Here is a 27598-nt window from a genome sequence, read left to right as displayed (position 1 = left end):
ATTACCGATTCTGCAGTTTTTTTTATTTCGGAGTTCCAATTTCCCAGTAGTCTTTTTTTTTTGGGGGGGGGGGGGTATTTTTGCATTCTCTGATTGGCCAAATACGTCCGTGTTGACTCAGAAGTATTTGACCAATCACAGAATGCAGAATTTGAACGTGATAATCAGAATACCACAGAAATGTTAGGCCAAGACTCAGGAATACTCAGAAAAATTCTGCACTCTCTGATTGGTCCAATACTTCTCTGTTATGGGATTGGGCTAAAATTACCGAGTTGTGGTAGACTGAATTTTTATGGAAATCCGATTTCCATTTTCCAGTTTCCAGCTACCGATCACAAATGCCCATTTCCAATCAGTAATGTGGAAATTTCAATTCCGTGGAATCCAAATGAGCATCCCTAGTGGGTATGTTATTTTACTAGGTTATACCCAGATCTGAATCCTTGGATTTGGGCTGCTATGCCTGTTAAAGAGAAACTTCGACCAAAAATTTAACTTTATCCCAATCAGTAGCTGATACCCCCTTTTACATGAGAAATCTATTCCTTTTCACAAACAGACCATCAGGGGGTGCTGTATGACTGATATTGTGGTAAAACCCCTCCCACAAGTAACCCCTCCCACAAGAAAAGTTCAAACTTTTGTGGGAAATAGCTGTTTACAACTGCCAAAAACCATGCAGCAGCTACATCACCTGCCAACAGTGAAATGTTCACTGGAGTTCCTCTTTAAAGGTGTTCTTCCTGTGATACATTTCTGCTACAACCAGATTCCTTAGCCTCACCTCAGTTTGTCATCTCCATTCTGCTCCATCCTTCATCTGATGCATCTGAAATCTAATGAAGGCACCAGTAAATTGGAATTAATGCTTTGCATGTTTCATAATGCCTTTTTGTATAAGAGTAGGGGAATATGCAAACAAGCACACGTTCTTGTTAATATCCAGTGTATTAATAGTGTTTAATGGTTCTAAATTAAAGTTCCCAAATCTCTAATTATCTCTGAGGTTTTTTAATATTAGGCATCAGTGATCTTCATGCTGCGTTTACTACAGAAGTCAGTGGGAGAGCTTTTCCCACAGTATTAAAAAAAAAAAAACTCCAGGCCAATGTACAAGACTCCATTTAGTTTATACAGAGGAGTCCTGATGGATAGTTCTGAATGTAAAATACATCATTCAAAGTAAATGGTGTATTTAAGAGGTGTATGACGATGGAAAGCAATTTAACCAACTGATGACTACTCAAATACAATATTTAAGCTTTGGTTATGATAGTAATTAAAGAGAGCCTGTTTTAACTGGGAATTTGCAATGGTCAGAGTCACTACATTAAAACGCATGTAATGGTGAAATATTACTTACCAAGCAAAGACAGGTATTTATCTGTTTGCCTTGCCTCTTTCAGTGAACAAATATCAGGTAAATGGTAAAAAAAAAAAAAAAACTGCCTCATGTATGACCTGAGCTCATTACTTATTACATATTCTTATAAACTCAGAGATCAAATGTGCAGTCAGGAATAACAAAAACAAACAGTTTTCTTTGTTTGCTGTAAGTTAGTTGCAAAGAGAAAGCACCTGTTAGCATTAAGCGGAAGATGGAAAAGACACTGCAATAGGGCTAGCAAAGAAACAGGTGCAGTGGGCATATGTAATACTATGCATACGCTTGTAGATTATTGCCACATCAGGTAAATGATCAATATCGACCTAGAATCAATTGTTGGATTAGTACACCCTCTTGCAGCAGTAGCTATATAAACAAACAAACAAAAAACAGGTAAGAGCATTTCTAAGAAGCACCTGCTTATAAATGGTCTGCAGAAGCCTGTCAGCAAATGAAAAAGCACAGCGTGTGCATTCAAACTGCAGCACCAAATTATGCAGGGGCTGAACTGACCCCAGTAAACACCTCAAAATGAAGGGAGGCCCGCAAATACACAAAATAGGTTGAACTCTAGTAATGATAAAAACAACTTTGCATAATTTGAATTCAGATGCACTAATGAAGGATGTTTGCTTCAAAAAGGGTTTTTACATGTAAAGGCATTTTGTACTAGACCCTGTCACCACGCTGATGTCCACTCCAGTCGAAAGGGGCCCTAACACTATTATGTGACTTGAAAGTCAACTTTCCTGTAGGATTTCAAAAAATACACATAGAGGTGCACAATACAGCAGTAGATATTAGACAAGATTTTAGAAGACATCTTATCTAATAAAGATTGAGCTGCTGCTGCTGTTGCTAGCTTTGAAAATGCTGTGGTTTTTGGTTTCATTTTACAGAAATGTATTACATTTGATGTTTTATTGAACCTAATGTCTAAACTGTTTAAAAAGATCAGGTAGTCTCTGCCTGCCCTAGAACAATTTTAGAGTGGGAATTCAGATTATTAAGAATGCCTTTCTGTGACTAGAACTTTAAAGTGAACCTCCAGACTAAAAATCGACTCAGCAGCACTGAAAAGATCTGGTGTTTCTTTAACAGTTTCAAAGCATCAGAACTTTGTTTCTCTATACAAGCCTCATTTTTAGCTGCACAGAAGAAAACTGCCCGGGCATTTTTTCCCTGATGCTGTGCAAAGCATGCTGGGATTTCTGATGTTGTTGTTCTCGTTCTGCTGTTTTGGTGCAATTTTTTTTTTACATTTTGAATTTGACATTTGAGGCCTAGCGCATGCAGCTGGGAGGAGCTATCAAGACACAGGACAGTTGAAACTGTGTCTCATGCTCTCTGTCACCTCCTTTCAACCAAAAAAGATGGCTGCCCCCCTGACAAAGATGGCTGCCCCCATGACAAAGATGGCAGCCCCCATGAATCACAAACATTTGCCTGTTCTTTTAAAACGGGGTGGGTAAAAAATTATATTACCTATCTATTCTAATTAACATAACTAATGTAACTTAATGACAGTATGTTTGTTTAGGCTGAAGTTCCCCTTTAAAGTATGAACTGCAACTTGTGGATGTCATGTTTCTGACTAATTCTGCCCCTGTTGCCCCTTATGGAGACTTTTCCCTGGGAACAGCTTGCTGTGCACTATTCTTTACTGTTTCTCACACCTGCAAGGATGGAAGCAGTGCTGCTTAAATTTTTTTGCCAAAGTCATTTTCACATCAAAAAATGCTATTTTCAATTTTGAGAACATTTTTTGCAAAAATAGCATACATTTCCGCATTTTCGCAAAAATGCAAAAGATCGATATTCTACCGCAATAATTTGCAAAAAAGCACAAAAACATGGAAAACCAATATTTTGCCACAAAAAATGTTACCGCAAAAAAAAACCCAAATTGTTTACCACTTAAAAAAGAGCGTAAATAACAAAACTTATTTCTGATGGCATTTTCGCTCAAAAATCGAATTTAACATTATTTTCGCAAAATTTATATGAAAAGTATATTGGCATTTTTGCTCATCACTAAATGGAAATTCTCTTATTGAGCTTAAGTTCACCTCCCTTTATTTCTACACAAGCTTTCTTTACCCTTTAATCCACTGTAAGAGTCAATTGCTCTGCGGTCTTATAATTTGCTTTTATCTTAGACACCACCTGGGCAACTGTAGCGTGATTCATTTTTCATTCTAAAGAAGACAGATAACATTCATCTGAACTAAGCATGCGGTGGATGGAGAATTAAGAGCACATACACCCAGGGCCGGTTCTAGACTTTTTGTTGCCTGAGGCAAACTTGTGAGGTTGCACCCCCTCCCCTGAACTGGAATGATTGCACAGAACCTGAGAATTCGCACCGCATGTTATAGCTGCTGTGAACCCCCCAAAAAACACCCTCAGTATAAGTAGGTAGTCAGGTATAGGTGCCCCCAGAAGTGGTAGCTAGGTACAGTTGCCCCCAGTATAGGTTGGCCAGGCACTCTCTTCACTTCCTGTTTCTGCCTGCTGCCGCCTCCAGACTTCTGCTGCCTGAGGAAGTCGCCTCACTTGGCATCATTGGCGGACCGGGCCTGTATACACCCACTGCAAGAAAATGGTCTCCATTATTAGAGTGCCACCTCTGATTTGTATATTGGATAGGTTTAGTGTAGAGCAAGCTGACCCTCTGTAGCCTCCATCTATTTTGCCCATGGGCTATGTGGCCCTCTAGAACATATTAAAGCTGAGTTCACACCATGCCGGACTGTATTGCATTCATTTTGACAGATGCACGGTCATTGCTGATAGGGGCAGTTGCCAAGTCTGTTGCCCCTGCGTAGCATAGGTATGACATTAATTAAGGCAGGTTCACACATACATCATCACACTTCCAGTACAGTACTGTCCTGTCAGTTTTGCATCAGTTTTCTATCAGTTTTACATTACTGGATGGGAATTGTACACCTTTTATGTGTGAATCCAAAGAAAACTGATACAGAACTGATACACAACTGAAAGCACTGGACCGGAAATAAACCACAGGCATGTGGGGAGGGGGGGGGGGGGGGCTCTAGGTGCCCAAGCACCCCCCCCCCCCCCTTTTAAAATACCCATTAAAAGCCCCTTTGCTGTGAAAAATAAGCCCTGCCCCATTTGCGATAAGCTCTGCCCACCACCCGCAGGAAACTCCTCCACCATCTGGGACACTTTAGCGTAAGAGGTCCCATACAGGATTCCTAGTGAAACCATCCATGCAGCTGTGTGGGAGCAGGTAAGATGGAATCTCCCTGACAGAAGTGACCTCTCCTCTCAACCAGCATTCACAGTGACCTCTCCCTGCACCCACAGTGACCTCTCCCTTCACCTAGGACCCATACTGACCTCTCCCTCCCCAGCATTAGCACTGTAGTGATCCTGCCTCCCCCAGCACCCACAGTGACCTCTCCCTCTCCCAATGGCACCCTTCTTGTCCCCTAGGTGTGGGGAACGTGCGGCCACTGGTGACAGGTCCAACTGACCCCACACCATTGAATTCAGCTAGTGCTTCTATGACTGAATGTATATGTCAAGCGAAGGGCTGAAGGGGTGCATGGTTTGGGACAGTTTGAGAGCTAGGGGGGAGGTCACATGTCACTGCAGGACAAGGGGCTTGGGGGGGAGGTCCCCCACCACTTGTAGGTATTAAAAATCAATTAACCCTTCGCACACTCTGTGAGTGTGCGAAGGGTTAATTGATTTTTGCTGTTTCTAGCCACACCCCCTTCAGCACCTCCCTTTCCCTGATAATTTATTTAATGTCCTAACTAGAGGCGATGTGCCTGGATATATGTATGTTTATACTTGTAGGTATTACTGTGCTTTTGGGGGAGTGAGGCCCCTTTTTTAAATTTGAGCACCCCCCTTAAGGACCCTCTGCACGACCCTGATGAACATTTATATTTGAACACATACATAGGAATACATACAAAACTGATGCCAACTGTCAAAAACTGACAAAAAAGAATAGAACTGGACAGCTTTTTATGTGTAAACCAAGCCTAAATGAATGTCAGCACAATCCCCTTTTCAAAAACGTGCATGCATTTGGATTTTTCTGCAAAGGAACAACAGAGCTCAGTTGAATGTATCAATGTGAAATGGCCCATAAATAAACAGTGTAGTTAATGACCTGTCTGTATTGAGTCTACTGCCCAGTGCCCAGTCAGTCAAAATGCAGGGCAGTGGCAGGCAGTCAAAATGCAGGCAATTGGCCTCAATTCACTAAGCTTTATCAAACTCTTTATCGAACGTTTGATAATTGACCTCATCGGTAAAATCTAATTTTGAATTCACTAAGGTGTTGTAGATTTATTGAACGTTTTATCGATAAAACATTCAATAAATATATAACACCTTAGTGAATTCAAAATTAGTTTTTACCCATGAGGTAAATTATCAAACGTTCGATAAAGTGTTTGATAAAGCTTAGTGAACTGAGGCCAATGTAAACTGGACCAGAGTAGCCTTTAATGTGCTGCAGAAAATATCAGATACAAATGAATAAGGAACACCCAGACAGCTCATGGTAACCCAGAACCACTAGGAAGGTGTAAAGGGCTATAAGAGACCATAAATATTCAAAAGCAAAGCTAAATGTACTTTTGCCTTCTTAAAGTGTACCCAAAGCAATACGTGACATGAGATAAATGCGTATGTACAGTACAAAACATATTAATAACCAGGCGGTTTTACGTGCTTTATTTTGCTGCCTGAAAGAGTCATTTTCTAGGCATGGAAGTGACAGGAATACAGTAAACATCACTGATCAACAAATTACAGCAATAAAAGTTTTCCTGGCAGAATACAGCTTCTGAGGGCAGGGAGAGATGAAATACATGAACGTTTTTTTCTAATTCTGGGGCACTTAATAGGCTGCCACTGATTAGAGACAGTAAAACATTCAATCTACTTTGCAAATGTTTAAATATAAAATAAAACCATGAGATATCTAAAAAAAAAAGTCATTTTTAAGAGTAGGAGGATAAATACAATTGTTTATCTCATCAGTCTATCTTCACCTCAGGTTCACTTTAAGGTTCTGTTCACTTCTAAAATTGAAATCGCAAATGCAAGCAGTTTGTGATTTTGTGCGCAATTTTTTTTACCACCTCCCGGCGCTTGCCTGCGCTGTGTTTTTTTAGAGCGCTTTTCTAAAGTACTTTTGCAGAGCAATTTTTTTAATTCACTCCCTGACACAAGTCAGGACGTGAACTCTGACCTGGAAATTAATAAATACAATGGGCTTGATTCACTAAACTGTGATAACTCATTTCACGTCCGTTTTTACGCGCATTTTCGTATTTGCGCATGATCACTATATTGTTTTCACACAAAAAATTGCATTAACGTGCAAAAAAATGACATTTTGCGCGCAAATGTAAAAATGTGCTAAAAAACGTGATGATATGAGTTATCACGGTTTAGTGAATCAAGCCCAATGTATGTATTCTTAAAATCGCGAACGCAATCGTTGCACAAAGCAATTTTGTGAGCATTTAGCGCTCTTCCTATACCTTCCATAAGAGCAAAAACGCCCCAAAAATGGTACAGGCAGCACTTTGCAGAGCGCAAAGTGGAACGAAACACGCTGATATGAACCTTCTCATAGAGAATCATTGCACAAGCGTTTTGTGGGCGATTTTGAAAATTGTCTGCACGTGAAAAAAAAAAAAGGCTAAAAACGACCTTAGTGTGAACAAGCCCTAAAGCAGAAGCAATTTGTATTAATTCAGCTGTAAGTGAGCAACTGTGGTCTCTCATTCCTATATATGCAAATCACCTATTATGTGCCCATGGAAACAAGGCTGCACATTCAGAAGTGCTGGCAGAGGGCAATATTCCACGCAAATGAGTAATACTAGTAATAGGAAATATATATAAATATATATATATATATATATATATATATATCTGAACCTATATATATAACATTTAAATCATTATAACAAAAGATTATCTATAATTCTTGCAGCAAAGATGCTTTTCCAACTTCTCCTTTGTACAGTGAAGGACCTTATTTGCACGTTATTTGTTGCTGTTACAATAGGACACAGACATCATCGTCTTTCTAAAATGCTACTTTCCCAAGAACGCTAAATCTTTTTTAATTGGACAGTGCAATATTTCACCACAGAAAATACACACGGTCTTTAATTAGGTTCTGCCAGGAGATTTAGGAGTGCAAGTGGGGAATTGCTTATCAGCGCATTATGGGATTTAGGAACAAGGGCCATTATTCAGTCGCACGAGGAACTGGCTAAAGGGCATTGGTGCATGTATCCTAATTGGATCTTTTTGGATGAGAAGGCATGTTTGTAAATACAGAACAAGATCAGATCTGAAATGCCAAGTATTCAGCTAAAAACGGTGTGGAAATTGTGATGGCTTAGAGCTACAGAATGATAATCACCTGATATTGTTCTGACCTCTCTGGATTCACACAACCTAAATGGGATTGGCTGCAATGGAGAAGAGGCAAATTGGTGTATAAAGCACCAATGTTTCTGTGGTACTGGGGTAGTATAGAATATTCATACCTAGAGGCAGTGTGTTTTAGGTTATCTAGTAGGAGTACAACTTGCCCTTCCAATAGGATGACCTCACTTGGGTGGAAGGGTTTAGTACAGAATATTTTGCATGCAAATTGTTTTGGAAGCTAACGTCCTCCATTAGTGTAAAGTTGTAGCATCTGCTTTGAATGTGAGAAGTGCAGTATGCCTACAAGAGGCTCTCCTGGTTTTAGGATGTGCTGCCATTTCTCTCTGCTGAGGAGTACAACTTTGCCAGAGGTCAAAGGGAAAATGGCCTAAGGTAGAGCGTATGTTTGATGGATAAAGTGAGTTTTGGGGGCACGTTTAAAGGTATCAAAGGTTGGAGAAAGACGCATGTGTTGTGGAAGGGGTGAAACACGTGCAAAATCTTGTATACATTAATGTGAGGAGGTGATTCTAGAGGAGGTTAGTGACTGTTACCTACTGTTACCGGGATGACAATACTTTTTCCTAATGGCTGATGTCAATTTGTAGTTCTGCTGGCCATGTGACTATGGAAGGAGTAAAATCACTAATTTCTGTAGACTTTGCAAGAGGCCAAGGTACCATGTAAATGGTAGTTTTGCCATAGGTGATATTTTGCTTAAAGTGTACTCAAGGTGTAGTGCTGGGGAGGGAGGGTGGGTTTGGACACAGAGGCATGTTCAGTGGTCTATGACATGCCTCTATGACCCCTATGCACCACTCTCTGCCCCCCCCCCCTCACCACTGTCATCACTCAAAGTTGTTGACACGCTGCTTGTCGGCAATCTCAATCTCAAGAGGAAGGGGCATGTTTCACAGCAGAAAAACTCCTGCAAAACACCTACTGGGGGGATTTCTAATGCCCCTTCCCCAGCTCTCATTGGGCAGCTTTACCACCACTCCCCCACTCCACTGTACTCGTTGTGACCCCAGGGGTCACCAAAAGAGGAACCAAAGGCTATCTGGCCACAGTAGTGGTGGAAAGTGGTGGTAATTGAGGCTACCTGATCTGGCTGGCCCCCTGTCACAAGTAGCACATTTTTTTTATTTTTTTACACAGAAATTTCCACCTCTGGTCCTCTTTGACACACACTAGTTGAAATAATTTACCAGATCAGTTAGCTGATGTCTTTGACAATGTTTAGCAATAAGGCCTTCTGCAGATAATATTTATCTGTGTGATGGATTATACTGAAGCACCAAGCACAGAGAGGAGTCAGGGATGGTGCAGCCGGGGTAAGTGCACTTGCCAGTGTGGATTGGAGGGTCTCTTTGCTCTTTAATGAATCCTCATGCTTTGGCCAACCAACTGTGCCCTGTAACAGAGCCGCTAAGAAGCAGCAAGTCTGTTATGGTGGATGGGGAAGTGGGTGGGTTGCACTGCAATAGATCCACAGATTGATAATATACTTTTGTCGAACTAAAAGGTTATGATGCGGCTATGTGTTTCACAGGTAAACCGTGTAGTCTACTGGGCTAAAATACAATGTGGGCTCTTATATCTCTCATGCTTCAGATCACATTGACATCATCCTTGGCTGTAAGCATTTTGAGTGTTCCTGATCAGCATCCCTGCTTCCATGTTACATTTCCAATGACATAAAATATATAATAAATAAATATACAAGGCAGTACAATCACAACATAGGATCCATCATAAACTGCAGCAGACATACCTTAAGCATAAACTGTCAACTCTACTCCTCAATATTAGCTTCACTCTCTTTTCAGGGGCAAAAGGAAAAGAGGATGAAGCCCTTGTTCTTGGGATTTGAATAAGGTACTTTGATTGCCATCCCTCTCATTGGTTATTCCCAATGGAGAAAATCGTATAACATTGGTCTGGTTACAAGAAAGGATACTACTGTCCTTTTCCTGATCATTTAAACTGCATGGCAGGTTGGAGGTCTAGACATGGAATTTAGCATTGACGCCTTGCTCTTTGCATCCAGTTTTATACCTTGAGATCCCCTGTGCCAGGTAATGCTTCATAAATAAAAATTCCCCACATCTTTACTGGAAAAAGGGAAAACCAGCTAACATGTGGGAACATACAGTTGGTTCATGGATCTGCAATGACATTTGAGGACATTTAATAGGTTATAGCACACCTGGGAACATTCCCGTAGTTGACTGACACCTGCTTTGGTCACAGAATCACTGCATGTCAGAACTAAAGCACACTTCTGCAAACATTGCCGCATGTGTCGGAAAAGTGTACCCCACCATAGAATCAATACTGTGGAAGGAAACTGGCTGCTTGTCCTTAAGAGGGAAATCAAGGGCAGTGTCCATGTTGTCTGCTCTCTATGTTTATGTGCTGCAATATGTCCTTATTTATCGGGAAACAAAATAGCTCTATTTTTAACTAATTTTTACAAACATTTTTTTTCAGTTTTAGTAGACATTTAATCTTAAGTACATTTTGTTTTCAATTGATTTGCTTTTATACCTTCTGTATTTAGAGTGTGCCTACATTGGGCATGGTTGACAAAGCTGTTTCACCTGTTTTCCTCTGTTTTCACCTTATCTGTGTTACTTTCCTTACCTTATTTAAAATGTAATATTGAAATGAAGTTAACCAGGAGCAACTTACTACGGGTGATTATTTTGCTTGTAAATGTGCTGAAAGGTTACTTTTATCACTTAGGAGATACATAAGTCAAGTTTTGTGAAAAGTGCTCAATCTCTTACAATGCATCCCTCATTAAAAACACAATATACTTTTACCCTCTTTTTAGGGTCCTGGCATGTATAGTTGACTCTTGAATCCTTGAATCTGTTAGACTGTGTTTAGACTGATTGTACCTCCCTTTTAATGCATAACCTCAGCCCTCTACCCCTCCGCCAATATCTAATTTGAGCCTTCCACCACCCTATCCCATAACACTATCTTTCTTGATCTTGGTACCTAGTACTGATTGATACTTACGTTCTGTCCTCTTTTGGCTTCAACTTCCTGTTTTCAGCCTGCATTGGGGCTTACATTCAGCTCCTACCAATAACACAGTTATCAGGTGTATGGCACCCAAACATATCAGGCGGTGCACTGAACTGAACAGCTCAACTACAGTATAATGCCTCAGTGAGTGCTGAGTTTTGCTAAACTTCCTGAATCAGAACCTGGACATGCCCAATTTCATGCCACATCTTTGACCATCTCTTGCTGTACTTGTGCGTGCCCTTATCATTCGCCTCCCACTTTAACCATGGCTGCATCTGACCTCCTGGTGCCACCTAATGCCAGGCATGTGTCAGAAACAGCCTTTTGCCTTTATGTGCCATGCAAGGTGTTTTTTTTCTGTGTAATTTAACTTGCATCTGTCACGTTAACCTCCTTTTCTCTACACTGAATGTCACATGACTGCAGAATGCCAATAACTGTTCAACAGCATTAACATGAAGCCCTCTAAAATCCTCTAACCCATAGGTGAGGAGTGTGATGCTACAAGAGGTGATTAAGTGGAGAAATAATCAGAAGATACAGTTTCTAAAATGCATTAAATAAATGTTTCCTTTAAGAGAAACCGTAACCAAGAATTGAACTTCATCCCGATTAGTAGCTGATACCCCCTTTCCCATGAGAAATGTTTTCCTTTTCACAAACTGATCTTCAGGGGGCTCTGTATGGCTAATATTATGGTGAAATCCCTCCCACAGTGGGATGTCAGGACCATGGTTCTGTGTGATAAATAACAGCTGTTTACAGCTGTTTCCAACTGCCAAAAAAGCATCTCCTTCTACTGACATCACCTGCCAGCAGTAGAAATGTCACCGTGTGATAAATGTCAGAATGTAAATCAGGTAGAGGAAAGATTTTACAATGGACAAACACTGACTTAATCATTTAATCACAATTATTGTAAAAATGAAGCACTTTTTTATTACATTATTTTCACTGGAGTTCCTCTTTAATTGATTAAGATGGTCTATACTTTCTGGATGACCCCCGTAGTTTAGTCCATGGTCATATTTTGGTGCCTTGTTGATACTCAGAGCCTTGTTTGTGACCGCAAACAGTGCTGCTGAGGTAGTAAAGTTGTGTACGAATTTTGTTTAATCTCATTACTCATTTTTTTAAACCTGCCATTGTAACCGTTATCAACAAAGTTGTTCAATTCATTAAAGTGTCGTCTAAATCACATTTCTATAACATAATGAAAAGCTTACAGTATAAAAATAATTCACTTCCAAAACTAAACTACGGACTGCTCATTCGGTTCCTACCCTTAACATTTGTCTGCTGAAAAATGACAGGTGCTCTTTTAAATGAGCCAGATTGATTGCAAATTGTGGACACAACTGGGAAATGGGGCCAGGAAAAAGAATTGTAGCATTTCCATTTCACAACTGAGAGACATAGTGGAGTAATTACACAATGAGGACTGGTGAAATCTGCCGTGGTTTAGGAAATTCTTTATGCCTTATTGCTTGCTTTTATTATATAGAATAGAACATATAGCTGGCATTCTGTTCATGCTGAGGATGCCAGCTGCAAGTGGCTTGTAGTCAGCAGCTGCTTAATTAACATGCTGCTGCCTGAGCTAGCATTGGGCTCCGGGGAAGCTGGGTTAGGTCAGAACACATCCGTATCATCTGACGAGTGGTACGTACATTATCAATGGTACTATAGTGTAATTCACAATCCACTTTTTAGATGTCTGGGGAAATGGTTCTGCAACCTAAACACTTTGCAGGCTGGGAAAGTGTTTCAAAGGACAGTCAGGCATATTCAGCAGAGCAGCGAAGACAACAGTGATAAGCAAATGAATTTCCAATTCTAATTTTTGTGCCTTATTAAAAGGCAATTAGACTAACATTTTTTGACATTCGGCTACCCCTCTAGATATTCATATAACAGCGGAAAAGATGAAATTCTCAGACTACTCTCACACTGGCACTTTGCAGTGGCTTACTTTGCCGCAGGCCAACGCTACGCCATTGAAAGTCTATGTGGCATTTCATACCTTGCTTTGCATTGGGCTCCACCGGAAGGGCCCGATTCAATGCAAGAGCAACAGCCCGTTGTTGGGCAACTTGCACGGCGATGTGTGGCAAACCGGAAGTCATGTTAGTCTATGGCCACACAGGTTTTTTAAAATGCTTTCACGTTCGGCGTGCATTTGTGGAAGCATATTTTTTTAATACACTTCCGCATTATTCACATTTCGGCCACAGGAAGTGAGCACTAGAGAGCTGTCACTTCTTGCTTGGTTTGCAGCCAGATTACTGTGCATTGACATGGTAATCCCCGTGGGCTAGTTTAAGTGTTGTGGTGTGGTGCAAGCTACACTGGTTAGCAGTGCGAAGCAGGTCTCAGTGTATGCCATGGAAAAAAAAAAAAAGCACAGTACTGCCTCTTCTGAACAGATACATCCTCATCAGTTATCAGCAAAGCAGGATCGTCCACAAGGCAACCTAATCAGGTTCTTGGGGCCCAGTGGGCATCAAAGGGCCTGGCTGCCACCTTCTCTGATCCCACTCCCAACTCGGCTTACCCAAAAGCCTTCCGGGGAGCCCATGCCTCTACCTTGCCTTGGGCCCCAGTTCATCTTAATCCTTTTCTGTTTATCAGGGATGCTGCTGGGGACAGGGATCCCCCCCACTTCACTTCTAACTGACAAGATATATTGTGATCAATCTCTTCCTGACTGGTAATACATTACATAGCAGTGATCAATACACCATCTTGTTCCATTCATTTATTTAAGCAGAAATGTGGATTGAACCATTACATTCTAGATTTGTACTGTTTGATGCAGTACAATGCTATGTCATCAATCCCACCTTCCATTTGAGAAATGTACTACTGCACCCAATCATACTCCTCTAAAACCTGTCTGAAACTGGTCTTAAAAGTAAGAAGGATATGGAGGCTGCCATATTTATTTCCTTTTGCTCAATGCCAGATGCCTGGTGTCCTACTGATCTTTTTCCTCTAATATAGGGGTAGGGAACATACGGCTCGGGAGCCAGATGTGGCTCTTTTGATGGCTACATCTGGCTCACAGACAAATCAGTAGGGGTTGATTCACTAAAGCTACACTGACCAAGCAACGCAGCTTAGTGGGGCAGAGCAAGAATTTTTTTTTACTGCTGTAGCATGTACCACTAACTTTCTTGCTCTAACCCACAGAAACATTTTTACTACTATCATATTGCTTTACCCCAAAACTAACGGCCGCTCCAATTGTCCCACTCTGGATCCTGTCAGGTCCAGTGACTTTGTAGGACGAGATCCCCGCACTTTGATTGGCCCAACAGGCTGTTTGTCACTTGACAGGCAGCCTATTGGGCCAAAGTGTCGGGATCTCGTCCTACAAAGTGAATCAACCCCCAAGTCAGCTAGCTACAGTAATTGCACAAGCTGTTAGTTAGTAATTTTCCTGTCTGGCTCTTGGGGAAATTGCTGATGTTGCTGAAACCCAAGAGAAGCTGAAGATGTGTCTGACACTTCCGCTGCCCGGCGGATCAACCGTATACACATCACCATGGCAACAGAGATGTGAGCCCTACTGTCCCAGTTCGTAACATTGTATTGCTCTCACGAAATTACATTTTAAAATATGTGGCGTTTATGGCTCTCTCGGCCAAAAAGGTTCCTGACCCCTGCTCTAATACCTTTAGCCTGAACATGTATGCAGATCCGATTTTCTGACAAATGGTTTTTCAGTTGTGTGGTGGCTGGCTGGCTGCATAGTGTGAGGGTCCGTTCACATCTAAAATCGCATGCAGGAGTGATTTTTCCACCATTAACATGGAAAAATCACTGGACACTGCAGCGTTTTCTGAGCGATCGCGATTAGTGGTGCTATGCATGCTAATCGCAAATCGCCGGCAAACCGCTGCATGTAACACATTTGCGGTTAACGCTAACCGCAAACGCGACAGTGAGAACACTGCCATAGTGTTACATGTGCTAGCATTTTTTTAAAACCACTAGAGGTTTGCCTTGAGCAGGAAGCGTGCGATTTCCACTCCAGTGAGAATGGACCCTTATGGTTAAAGTCAACGGGAAGCAAATAAAAAAACAAAAACAAATATATAAGGAGAGGGAAGGCCCTGGGTTCTATAGAGCGATCTGGTTTTTCCTACAGTCCACTGCTGGCTCCCCTGTTAGCAATCTGTGACCGATTTGTCGAATACTGCTTTCTACCACCGCGGGAGGCTTGGGAAGTCTTTGGGAGCCCCTGTACCTGCACTAGTAATCTCTCTCGCACACTCACACGCACGCAGTACTGAGCTGCCCGTCTTCGGGAGCACTTGGGGTTCCAAAAGCCTCCCACAGCAAGAAATTTAATCTGAGGAGCCAGCGCTGGAACAAGTGGACCATGAGAGGAACAAGAAGCCTTCCCTCTCCTTAGTTAAGTTGTATCTGTTTTTTTTTTTACTTCCCATGATTAGCTTTAAGGGTTCTGACACAGGGTACCTGGGTTCAAATGTTGCCCCTTCCTGTTCGGTAAGCCAGCACCTATTCAGTAAGGAGTCATTGGGCTAGACTCTCTAACACTGCTACTGCCTACTGAGTGTGTCCTAGTAGCTGCAGCTTAATTGCTTTGAGCCTGCCAGGAGAAAAGTGCAATATAAAGGTTATTTGTCTTATCTTGTGTGATTCAGACACCCCTGCAGCCTAAGAGATCAGTGGTACAGCCAGGGAACTGGTATTGGTTAAAAGGAAATAAATATGGAAGGCGCATGCGCGAGGTCTCTGGAATGGCTGCCTAAGCCCTGAGCTCCACCCCACCGCCGCTACAGAAGAGCCGTTCTCCGCTCCCCTACGCTCCAGATCCGCACGGCTCAGACCAGAACAGGCACCCGGCAGCCCCCTCCACTCCATGGCCGCAAAAGGGCACTCCAAACCGCTGCAGTCACCGGGCGCGATGGATCGTTTCGTCCGCCCGGCGGGCACCCAAGATGGCGCCGACCAGACGGAGCATGCTGACATCAACTCCACACAGGCCTGTATAATCTCGGACTCCGCTCCGATCACTGCTGCATTTCTAGAGTCCACTTTGGACAAGCACTGCAAAGCTATGCATGACTCTTTACAAAATCTTTTTCTCGCTGCCATAAAAGACATTAAGGCCGACATCACAAGTCTAGGAGAGCGCACCAGCGCCCTAGAGGATAAAGCAATCACTTTCTCCCAAAAACAGGCTGCCATAGAAGATGAACAAACTATCATACAGTCAGATTTGAAAGCCATTCGTATATCACAGGAAGACTTTGAAAATAGGGAAAGGAGACAGAATCTAAGGGTGAAAGGGGTCTCTATGTCAGTTAAACCAGATCAGATCAAATCACACTTGTTGGAGTTATTTAAAACGATAGTAACAGACTTTTCAGACGAACTATGGCGCATGGACAGAGCCCACAGATCTCTAGGAGAACGCCAGCCTCACAATCAAAGGCCCAAAGACATCATAGTCCGGATGCATTATTATGAAGCTAAAGAGGCCCTGTTGCAAGCACTGCGCAAGGTACCCTCTCTCTCTTTTAAAGGGGACGAGATTCATATTTATAACGATCTATCTCTCATCACCCTGGCAAAACGCAGGGCCTTGAAACCAGTTACACAACTACTTCGAGATGCTGCCATCCCCTATAAATGGGGCTTCCCCTTTCGTCTCATCGTCAACCGACAGGGAATGACCTTCACTCTCACTGAAATAGATGACGCCCCCCTCTTCCTCAAGCAAATGGGGCTCAAACTCCCGTCCCTACACCTAACTCAAAATCCTAGATCTCCTACCACCTCCTCACCACCCAGAAAAGCACGACATATCTCGGACTGGACTCGTGTTCCTGTACGAAGCCTCACTTTCCCACAACCTCAAGATGATATGGAAACACTGCCCAGCTGAACTCTATACTAAACAAACCACTCCCCAGCATAGCAATCCCTATGCTCCCCATACTTACCTATGAAGCCCCAACATAGATGGAACTTGATATTATCTATTTCACAACTACACACCTGTTCTTGGTCCTTACTCCTTTAGATGCTGGGACTCCGGTCCCTGGGCTGACCCTTCCGGGACTTCCACATGCACCTCAGGAGGTTTGCCCGCGAGCTGACCTGGCTCCTCCGGAGCCTGGCGACCTTTAAGGCTTCCTCAATTAGACAACTTTTTTTTGTTGTCACTACATGTGGCCACTTACTTTACAGTGGCGTCAGATACTTACCTACCTATCAACCAATGCTTGTTCATACTGTTTATCCTGTTATATCTCATTTGTTGATATGGATGTTTGTTTTGTTATGGTTCTTTTCTCTTCTTGTGAATCTTACCCTTTGTGAATCAGATTGGCCAAACCCTATCGCACATGCTCTCAGCAAACCACATAATATCATTGATCATGGTTAAATTAATAACTTTGAATGTGAAGGGCCTAAATATACCTCAGAAAAGACGCTCTCTACTAAAAGACCTAAAGAGACTGGACATAGACATTGCTATGCTTCAGGAAACCCATCTTCGGCAACAAGATTCTATCAGACTAGGAGACAAACTCTACTCTAAGGTATATTTGGCCTCTACCTCAACTAAACGGGCAGGAGTAGCTATTATCTGCAGGTCAAACCTCCCCCTTCAGATCACCAAATCAATATCTGACCCAAATGGCCACTATCTCCTGCTCATTGGTTCCTTAGCTGGCAAACCCATTACCCTGGCTAATATATATGTCCCTAACCAGAACCAAACTGCCTATTTATCCTCTTTCCTAGATAAGCTTCAAAAAGTAAAGAGCGGTACCCTCATTCTAGGGGGGGACTTCAATCTAGCTTTCTCTGCTGTTAACGACAGAAGTTACTCTAAAAATACCACCTCCAGAAATACACATGAACGCAATTCCCGCAGGTTCAGAGCACTCATGAGAAAACACACTCTATTAGATTTATGGAGAATTGCCAATCCTAAATCCATTGAATATACCTTTTTCTCACCACCCCACGCTTCCCACTCTCGGCTGGACTACTTTTTTGCCAACTCATCACTATTGCCCCTACTAGACAAATCAGAAATACTACCAATGGCCTGGTCAGACCACCAAAGCGTTACCTTGCAATTGAACTGGCTACACAGACCCCACAAACCTCTACATTGGAGACTCAATGAATCCCTACTAAGAGACAAATCTTTTGCTGAGGGACTAAGTGAGGAATTGCGCTCATTTTTTAACACAAACACTGGTACGGTATCGTCCTCTGGAATTCTATGGGAATCCCATAAGGCATTCATACGGGGACTATTTATTGCTGAGGGCTCCAGGCGGAAAAGACTTTCCTCCCAAAAACTCCTTACCCTTCACACTGCCCTGACTAAGGCACAATCATCTTACAAAATGGCCCCCACACAGGAACACTACATCACAATGCAGAATTTAAAACAAGAAATTCGGGCACTACAAGTTCTCCAACTTGAAAAAAGCTTAAAATGGTCCAGGCAACTTTTCTTTGAGAGGGGGAACAAACCACACACTATATTAGCTCGAAAGTTAAACCCCAAATCATCCCAACAAATGGTTTATTCCATGAAAGACGTTGAGGGCACAACCCACTATGACCCACAAAAAATCGCCCACATTTTTGTAGACTATTACTCTCAGTTATATAACTTACCAGACCTATCCAATAATCCCCTCTTTTCCCAAAGACTAGACACATTCCTCTCCCAACTAAATCTTCCAACCCTCTCAGAGACCCAAATTGCACAGCTTAATGCCCCCATTTCGGAAAACGAAATCATAGAAATACTAAAATCTCTCCCCTCCTCCAAGAGCCCTGGTCCTGATGGCCTTCCCTATTCCTATTATAAAACTTTCAAGTCCGTACTAGTCCCACAACTAGTCAAAATAGCAAATAAGATACTCCAGGGCAAACAACCGCCCCATACCATGTTAGCCTCCTTATTAACAGTGATTCCTAAGGAAGGGAAGGATCCCCAATTACCCCAAAGCTACCGACCTATCTCCCTCCTCAATTCAGACCTGAAAATCATAACAAAGGCTATGGCCAACCGCCTAAACCCCATCTTAACCACATTGATCAATAATGACCAAGTAGGCTTTATTCTAGGACGACAAGCCGGAGACAACACCAGGAAAGCCATAAACCTTATTTCGCTTATGAGTCAAAGTGGCAGGCCTTCTCTGCTCCTAAGTTTGGATGCAGAGAAGGCCTTCGATAGACTTTCTTGGCCTTATTTATTCCGGGTACTAGAGCATCAAGGTTTCAAGGGACCCTTCCTTTCCCTGCTTAAATTCTTATATTCAACCCCATCCACTTTAATTAAACTCCCCCTTGCACCCACGCGACCCCTACTGATACGAAATGGCACCCGACAAGGGTGCCCCCTCTCCCCCTTATTATTTGCCATCAGCATTGAACCCTTAGCATCAGCAATTAGACTAAACCCGAATATACACGGTGTCCGTCAAGGAAGGCATGAACATAAGATATCTCTATTTGCTGACGACGTCCTACTTACACTCACACAACCCCTCATCTCTCTACCGGCACTACACTCTACTGTACAAGAATACGAATCCCTCTCAGGCTTTAAACTGAATCAAGACAAAACAGAAGCACTGCCCATCAAAATACCCCCAATCCTCATGGCCTCCCTAAAAGCCCACTACCCTTATAGATGGAAAACTCACGCCCTAAAATATCTAGGGATCTACCTCACACCTACTAGTGTTGGGCGAACAGTGTTCGCCACTGTTCGGGGTTCTGCAGAACATCACCCTGTTCGGGTGATGTTCGCGTTCGGCCGAACACCTGATGGTGTTCGGCCTTTTATGTTCGGGTTCGCCCCGAACTTCTAATGGCCGCCGAACAGGGCCGAACAGGGCCCCTGTTCGGCCGAACAGGGCCCTGTTCGGCCGAATACTGCCCCCCTATGGGGTCGCAGGCATAAGGGGGGAGCATGCCCCGATCGCGGGGGGGGTCGGAAATTCCCCCCACCCCCTCCGCTAGCGCTCCCCCCTCTGCCCGCTTCCCCATTCAAAAGTTTAAGCAAAGTACCTGTAGTGGATGGCCTGGCAGTGGGTGGCACTGTGGAGTGAGGAGGAGGAGTCCGGAGAGTGACAAGTTGAGGGAGGCCGGGCAGCGGGCGTGAGGTCAGAGAAAGGGCGGAAGTACCACAAGGGTACTTCCGCTGAACCGCCCGCTGCCCGGCCTCCCTCAACTCGTCACTCTCCGGACTCCTCCTCCTCACTCCACAGTGCCGCCCACTGCCAGGCCATCCACTACAGGTACTTTGCTTAAACTTTTGAATGGGGAAGCGGGCAGAGGGGGGAGCGCTAGCGGAGGGGGTGGGGGGAATTTCCGCCCCCCCCCCGCGATCGGGGCATGCTCCCCCCTTATGCCTGCGACCCCATATGGCCCCCAAAAGCTGGATGTTCGGAAAGTTCGGGGTTCGGCCCGAACATGCCGAACATCTCGGCCATGTTCGGCGAACTTTCCCGAACCCAAACATCCAGGTGTTCGCCCATCACTAACACCTACATACTCCTCCTTATATAAACAAAACTACCCTTCACTGATACAAACTATCCTTCAAGACCTCCATAAATGGACTGCCTATAAAATATCCTGGATAGGGAGAATATATTCTCTAAAAATGAATATTCTCCCACGTCTCCTATATCTATTCGAAACCCTTCCAATACAGGTCCCCTCGGCTCAGCTGTCTAGGTTGCAATCTGAATTTTCCAAATTTATATGGAACCATAAACGCCCAAGGGTACATAAGACGATTCTCCTCTCTCCACGAGAATTGGGAGGCCTTGGAGTTCCCCATCTCAAATTATATTATCAAGCTGCCCACCTCAGACAGCTGACCGAGTGGACTACTCCTAGAGTCTACACTAAGTGGGGCCTAATAGAAGCCACAAATATCCTCCCAATCTCTTTGGCTTCCCTTATTTGGGCACCACCCCAACCAAAACCCTCTCTGACTAATATTTTACCCACTATTTCCTTTACCATCCGCATATGGAGGACCGCAGCACCTACTGCTCACCTTCAATCCACCCTCTCACCACTATTACCAATACTTGGGAACTCGTCTTTTCAGCCTGGAACCTCCAAAGATTTCATGACCCGCTGGTTTAACCTGGGCTACTTCAATCTTAAAGACTGGTTGGATCCACGGACAGGCAAAATTTGGGACAGACCTACATTGGAAGGAAAAATTCCTTTCACCCCCCAATTATTCCTGGAATACTACCAGGTCCAACACTTCATACATAAAATCATTAGTGGGACCCCCAAAATCCCTCCCTATACACAATTTGAACGTATATGTGAACGTAGAGGATACCAAAAAGGATTGATCACCCAAATTTATTCCCTCTTACAAACCAAATCAAACTCCCTCACCCCTTCCCATCCTTACATGACCAAATGGGAGTCCAGTCTTTCCACTGCTATCTCCCTAGAAGATTGGATTGACATATGGGAAAATGCTAAACACAGCTCTATGTGTGTACAAATAAAAGAAAATATTTATAAGATCCTCTATCATTGGTATTTAACCCCAGACAGACTTTCCAGAATATACAATGGAGCTTCGGATCTATGCTGGAGGGGCTGTGGGGAAAAGGGTACCCTTGCACACATCTTCTGGTTCTGCCCCCTAATTAACAAACTATGGAAAGACACGCAGTCACTGATTAAATCGGTTACTGGGGTCCCGGTTCCACTCGACCCCCTCAATATGTTATTAGGCAAAACCCTGCCTGCTGTTCCCACACACTCAATGCGCTTAATTAACCATATACTGACTCCATAGCAGCTGCATGGAAACAGATAGCCCCACCCACAATCTTGGAGGTAAAATCTAAAGTTACCTGGTACAAAACAATGGAACAAATGACAGCCTCCCTGAGAGACTCTGAAGATCGATTTCACAAAATATGGGACCCTTGGACCTTCAACCCTTCAGGCCACATACCTCCCTAGCCTCCACACGGTCTTTTTTTTTTTTTTTTTTTTTAGGCCCTTCTGACTTTCTCCATCCTGCTCTAACCCCTGAAATGGAAATCTAGATTCTGCTATGTGGGATACTGGGCAATCATGATTCACATAATGTCATAGGTTATAAGATTTCTGATTGACTTTATGTAGTAGGTATAGTTACCTTCCCCTACCTCTACTCCCTACCCCCCCCTCTCCTCCCCTTCCCTTAGCCTTCCCCCCCACTATATAGCTTTCTCTACCCTTTATTAGATGTTACTCTATTAAACGACACTGTTACAGCAAGGTAGATTACTGTATAAGCCACATGAAGACTGGCAGAAGATCTTGTTTACCCATTCATGTTCTTATTTGTCATGACCTTTTTCATATTTTGCATTTGACTCATACGGTCTTCATGTATTAATATAATTCTTTAATAAAAACCAGAGTTACAAAAAAAAAAGGAAATAAATATGGCTGCCTCCATATATCTCTCACTTCAGGTTCCCTTTAAGTGTATAATGCAAATATGCTAGGCTCAGTAAATCACTGGCAGTTTTGATCAAAGTGGTCAAGTGTGTTGAAAATATTAACTTGTGTGCGGCTTGAGGCTAACTTCATACTGACTATGGAAACATGTTTGCTTCAGCTATGCAACTCTGCAGAAACATTGATGAGCAGAGCACAGGGCAGCTGATTTACTTTCAATGTAAACAATAAAGAAGGACTTACATGTAGGTGGTCACCTAAGTATAAAAAGGTCTCATTTGAGGTTATTTGTAAATTTAATATATGGAAGCGGTGTTATGTATTACACATACTGTTAAATGTGCACCAATGATTTACTTTCAGCCAGCTCTGGGTTTTGCGTCCAGTATACATTTTCTTTCTTTTTTTTCTGCTTTTAAAGAGAATCTGTGCTCTAATATTCTTACAATAAAAAGCATACCATTCTATTCATTATTTTCTCCTGTGCCCCTCTGTGCTGTTTCTGCCACTCTCTGCTGCAATCCTGGCTTGTAATTAACAGTTTTAGGCAGTGTTTACAAACAAACTAACCAGCTTCTAATAGGCTCAGCTAAGCATAGTGTGTGAGTCATTCAGAGTATGCAGGGGGCCTGCAGAGGGTGTGTATCGCTTCTACCAATCACAAGCAGCCCTGCACATTCCACACAATCAAGCTTTAGCTCGACAAACAGGACAGAGGAAAGATACATTGATTTATTACAGAGACAGTGCAGTTAGGAAAGATTGCAGTAAGCCAGAGCAGATTAGAACAGGCATAGGAACTTATAGGATAGAAGAACTAAGGCTGAAAAATTTGTTACAGAGTCTCTTTAACAACCTACAACAGGTTATACAATACTATAAAATAGAACAACTAATGTGAAAAAATAAAAATAATACAGCTCATTTTGTACATGAGAACAAATTTTGTCTGTACATATGAATGTAAGTAATTAGGGGATTATCTGTATCAATTTTGAACCTTGCCATAAATTAGACTAAAAATTATAAAACCATTATATAGCATTTAACCTCCTTGGCGGTTATCACGAGTCCAGTTCGGGGTGAAAAAAACAAGCCAGGAGTGGTTATCCCGAGCTGAACTCGTGGTTCATTTTAAGGTAAAAGGTCAGTGGTTATCCCGAGCTGAACTCGTGGTTCATTTTAAGGTAAAAGGTCCTACCCTTTCCTGCACAATGTTTTCAGTAGCTGTTTACCTGATCATGTGACTATCCTTGGAGTCCGCTGTCATGGTTTCCAAAAGGAATATCTCCATTATTGTTTGTTGGGCTGGTAAGGCGATTATCAGACCTGACTACAAATCACAGATAGTGATGGTCATGTCTAGGAGAGCTCAAGGAGACTCATAAGTGTGGTCAGGTGATAGATATGTAAGTCTCTGATTTGCCAGTCATGATCATATGCTAAAGCAGGACATGATCACAGAAAATAAGCTGATCAATCAAATCACATGCTTCTTTATGAGTTCCCCTAGACGTGACCATCACTAATCACAGGTATGAAAGTTAAGCCTTCTCAGAGCAATTCAGTGGGGACTTCCCATGATGAAACATGAGGAAGCTGGTGAAATGCAGAGATGTTAGAATTGTTGTACACCATATACACAAAAGCTGCTTTGGAGGAGACATTTTTTGTGAACAATAAGCAACCATGGTATTCACACATTTCATTATAGGGCAGAATCATTATGGGTTTGGAACTGTAATATTGTAATATCAGGGAGCAACTTTGGACTGAGTTGGACTACACTTTTATAATACACAAACTTATGGATTAAGGCTGGTTAACACCATGACGAGTTTGTGTCTTTGACGATAACATCAGATCCACTGTCACCATCTATGGCACAACCAACTCATTTTTTCACAAGATACGCCATAGTTGAATTTTCTTCTAAAATTACCTGTGTTACTATATTTTGTTATCTTGTTATTTTCTACTTTTTGAGTTATTAACCTGGAACAAACCAGCTATCGATGGACTCTTAATTGCACACACATTAGCGTCAGAGACAATATAAATAATTGTGTTGTTAGTCAATTAAGATAGTTAAGAACGATAGCTAGGTATTTCTGTTATGATGGGATCTATTAAACTGCTTAGTTGACTTAAGATAATTCAGGGTGTAACTGCATTAACTTTAGTTGTAATATTTCTCTCCCTTATTTGTAAGGTCAGTATCAGTTCGTAGTGCCAGAGGACATTGGTATCGGTGATTCGATTGGGCGAGTGAGGGCAAATGACCGAGATATTGGAGAAAATGCAAAATCATCCTTTGATATTATTGACGGTGATGGGAGAGACATGTTTGAAATTGTTATTGATTCTCAGACACAGGATGGAATCCTTCGACTAAGAAAGGTAAATCAAATTTAATTAGATGCTTATTTTTCAAACACTAAATGTGTCACTCAGAATTGCTTTGAACGGAAGGTGTGTGGTTTTCTTCCAGCTACCATTTTATAGTTGAAAGCCTTCTTATTTCCCTTATACCCTGATAAGCAGACTATGGTCCTCAACCCTGACTGAGGCAAATGAGAGGTGACCTGATTAACATGTATAAGTACATCAGAGGGCAATACAAAAGCCTGGCAGATTAGCTTTTTGTCCCGACGTCCAAGGGGGCATGATTTGCGGGTGGAGCAAAAAAGTTTTTGCCATCTGTTTAGCCATCTGTTTTGCCATGTGTTTAGAAAGGGGGTCCTTCACAGTGAGAGTGGTTAAATCTGGAATATCTTACCTCAGGAAGTAAACTCTATATCTGCATTTAAAGAGGGCTTGAATGCTTTCCTTGCATTGAAGGGCATCCATGGCTATAATTTTTAGGTAATTCCCGGAAGAGTTGATCCACGGATCTATCTGACTGCCATCTGGAGTCGGGAAGGAATTTTTCCCTTTTAAGGCTAATTGTCCCAGGCGTTTTAAGGTTTTTGCCTTCCCCTGGATCAACTGAGATATGTGCAGGTTCAGGATGGTGTTTTATTCTATTATATTATTTTTTCCTGGTTGGACTTGATGGACAAATGTCTTTTTTTCAACCAAACTAAGTATGTAACCCAAATACATAGACAAGACAAGACAAATAACATTTATATTGCGCTTTTCTCCTTGCGGACTCAAAGCGCCAGAGCAGCAGCCACTAGGGCGCGCTCTATTGGCAGTAGCAGTGTAAAGGAGACTTGCCAAAGGTCTCCTACTGAATTAGTGCTGGCTTACTGAACAGGCAGAGCCGAGATTCGAACCCTGGTCTCCTGTGTCAGAGGCAGAGCCCTTAACCATTACACCATCAGCCAATAATTCCCTATGTCAATATCAATTATAGCCACAAAATAGGTTTCAGTAGACTACAACATAACATTTTTAGCTGTGAAGTGGGTGTCACTGATAAGGACTTCTAGCATTTTAATATAAGCCCAGGAAGGTAATCTGAATTATGCTTTTTTGTGTTTTCACATACAGGGAATTTAGTGTAAGTTTGGTTAAGCTTTTATACATTTCAAAGTTTGTTGCCTGTAAGGTGACTAGAGAAGGACAAAGGTCTTCATATATTTAATCAGCTTTAATGGAGGCTCTGTTGTTGACTGTCTTTTATGAAATACAATTAAATTGGCTGTTGTGCTTACCCTTTACTTCTAATACGTCTTGTGCTTGATTTACTGAAGTATCTCCAGAGATTTGCAAGCACTGCCAGTGGGGATAGCATAGGTGATCCTGCAAACCTGTATAGGTTTCAAAACTGTCATCCGAAATGTTTTTTTTACAGTAAGCACTGAATAGGACCAGTAGCAACAATCCAAATTCCCTGGCTGCCGTGTGCTGTCCTGATGGTTTTATACCGCTAATACTTTTATCCATAGACCCTGAACAAGCATGCAGTTCAGGTGTTTGACAAGATTTGCCCCATGCTTGCTTCAAGTGTGTGATTCAGATGTGTGATACTGTTGATGCATGAAAGATCAGCAGGATTCCAGGCAACTGGTATAGCTTAAAATGCAATAAATATGTCTCCATATCCCTATTACTTCAGGTATCTTTTAATTTGCATGCATTTTGAACAATAATAATATTAATCATCATCATCATTATCATCATCCAGACTAGCCTGGGTTTATTTATCAAGTTCCTCTTGTTGGCTACTGCATACAATCACAATCACACAACTGCTAGTTACTAACCTTTCAGCAGTCTGTGTTTCAATATAAACTAGGTATGGTTTGCAATTTAATTGTTACATTCTTATTGGAGGTTCCTGAAGAGATCATCAAATGGTCTAAAGGGGACCTAAACTGAGAAGAATAAGGATGTTTCCTTTTAAACAATAGTAGATGCCTGGCAATTCTGCTGATCTATTTGCTGCAGAAGTGGCTGAAGCACACACCTGAAGCAAGCATGCAGCTAATCCAGTCTGACTTTAGAAAAAATTGGCATTCTCTGATTGATCCAATGCTTCCAAGTTGTGAGATTGGCCTAAAATTTCTGAGTTGTGGTATTGCAGGCTTTCAGTTGTTTTCCGAGTGCTGATTACCACTGCGGAAAGCCAATTTCTGATCAAAAACGTAGAAATCGGCATTCTGTCAGAATTTTCCAACCATCCCTAATCCCTAACACTAATCGTATAGTGATCCTAGCTGCACTTAATATCCAATTGCAAAAATACACTTTTTCACCTAAACATTTCCTTTTTGTATCCCTAAAAGATGTTAATTTCATGTACCAAAGATTTTGGTCAAAACTGAATTAGATGAGATAATCTCTGACTAATAATAAGTTAATATTATGTCCATGCTGAAGAAACAGAATGACATCATCTTAACATTGTGAGAAATGTGGTATCCATGCAAATAGATTTCTGGGCATGTCTTCTCTGAACTGATAAAACCACTTGCTTAGCATGAAAAATAAAGCATATGAAAAAAAAATCTCAATTACATGGCTTTATTGTACATCAAAGATACCAAAGCCATACATCAGATTAGAGTTGGGCCGAACCTCCGATTTTCGGTTCGCGAACCCTGTTCGCGAACCTCCGCGAAAGGTTCGGTTCGCGAAAAAGTTCGCGAACCGCAATAGACTTCAATGGGGAGGCGAACTTTCAAAGTTTTAAAAAATTCTATACACTGCAAAAATGATAGAAAACATGTTTCAAAAGCTCTAATGCCTGGAGTCACA

At 42.2% G+C, this 27598-nt stretch overlaps 1 protein-coding gene across 1 annotated transcript in view; it reads left to right on the top strand.

Annotated features, from left to right (window-relative positions):
• Positions 1-27598, top strand: part of CDH8 (cadherin 8) — a 635562-nt gene that overhangs the window by 467600 nt on the left and 140364 nt on the right. The window contains exon 6 of the mRNA XM_068259774.1: positions 24603-24790. Coding sequence (XP_068115875.1) covers positions 24603-24790 — 188 coding nt within the window. The remainder of the gene's footprint in view (positions 1-24602; positions 24791-27598) is intronic.

This window comes from Hyperolius riggenbachi, chromosome 11 (genome assembly GCF_040937935.1).
Source record: "Hyperolius riggenbachi isolate aHypRig1 chromosome 11, aHypRig1.pri, whole genome shotgun sequence".
Taxonomy (NCBI): Eukaryota; Metazoa; Chordata; class Amphibia; order Anura; family Hyperoliidae; genus Hyperolius; species Hyperolius riggenbachi.
Note: the sequence above shows the minus strand (reverse complement) of the source record. Positions and strands in the feature narration are given on the sequence as shown.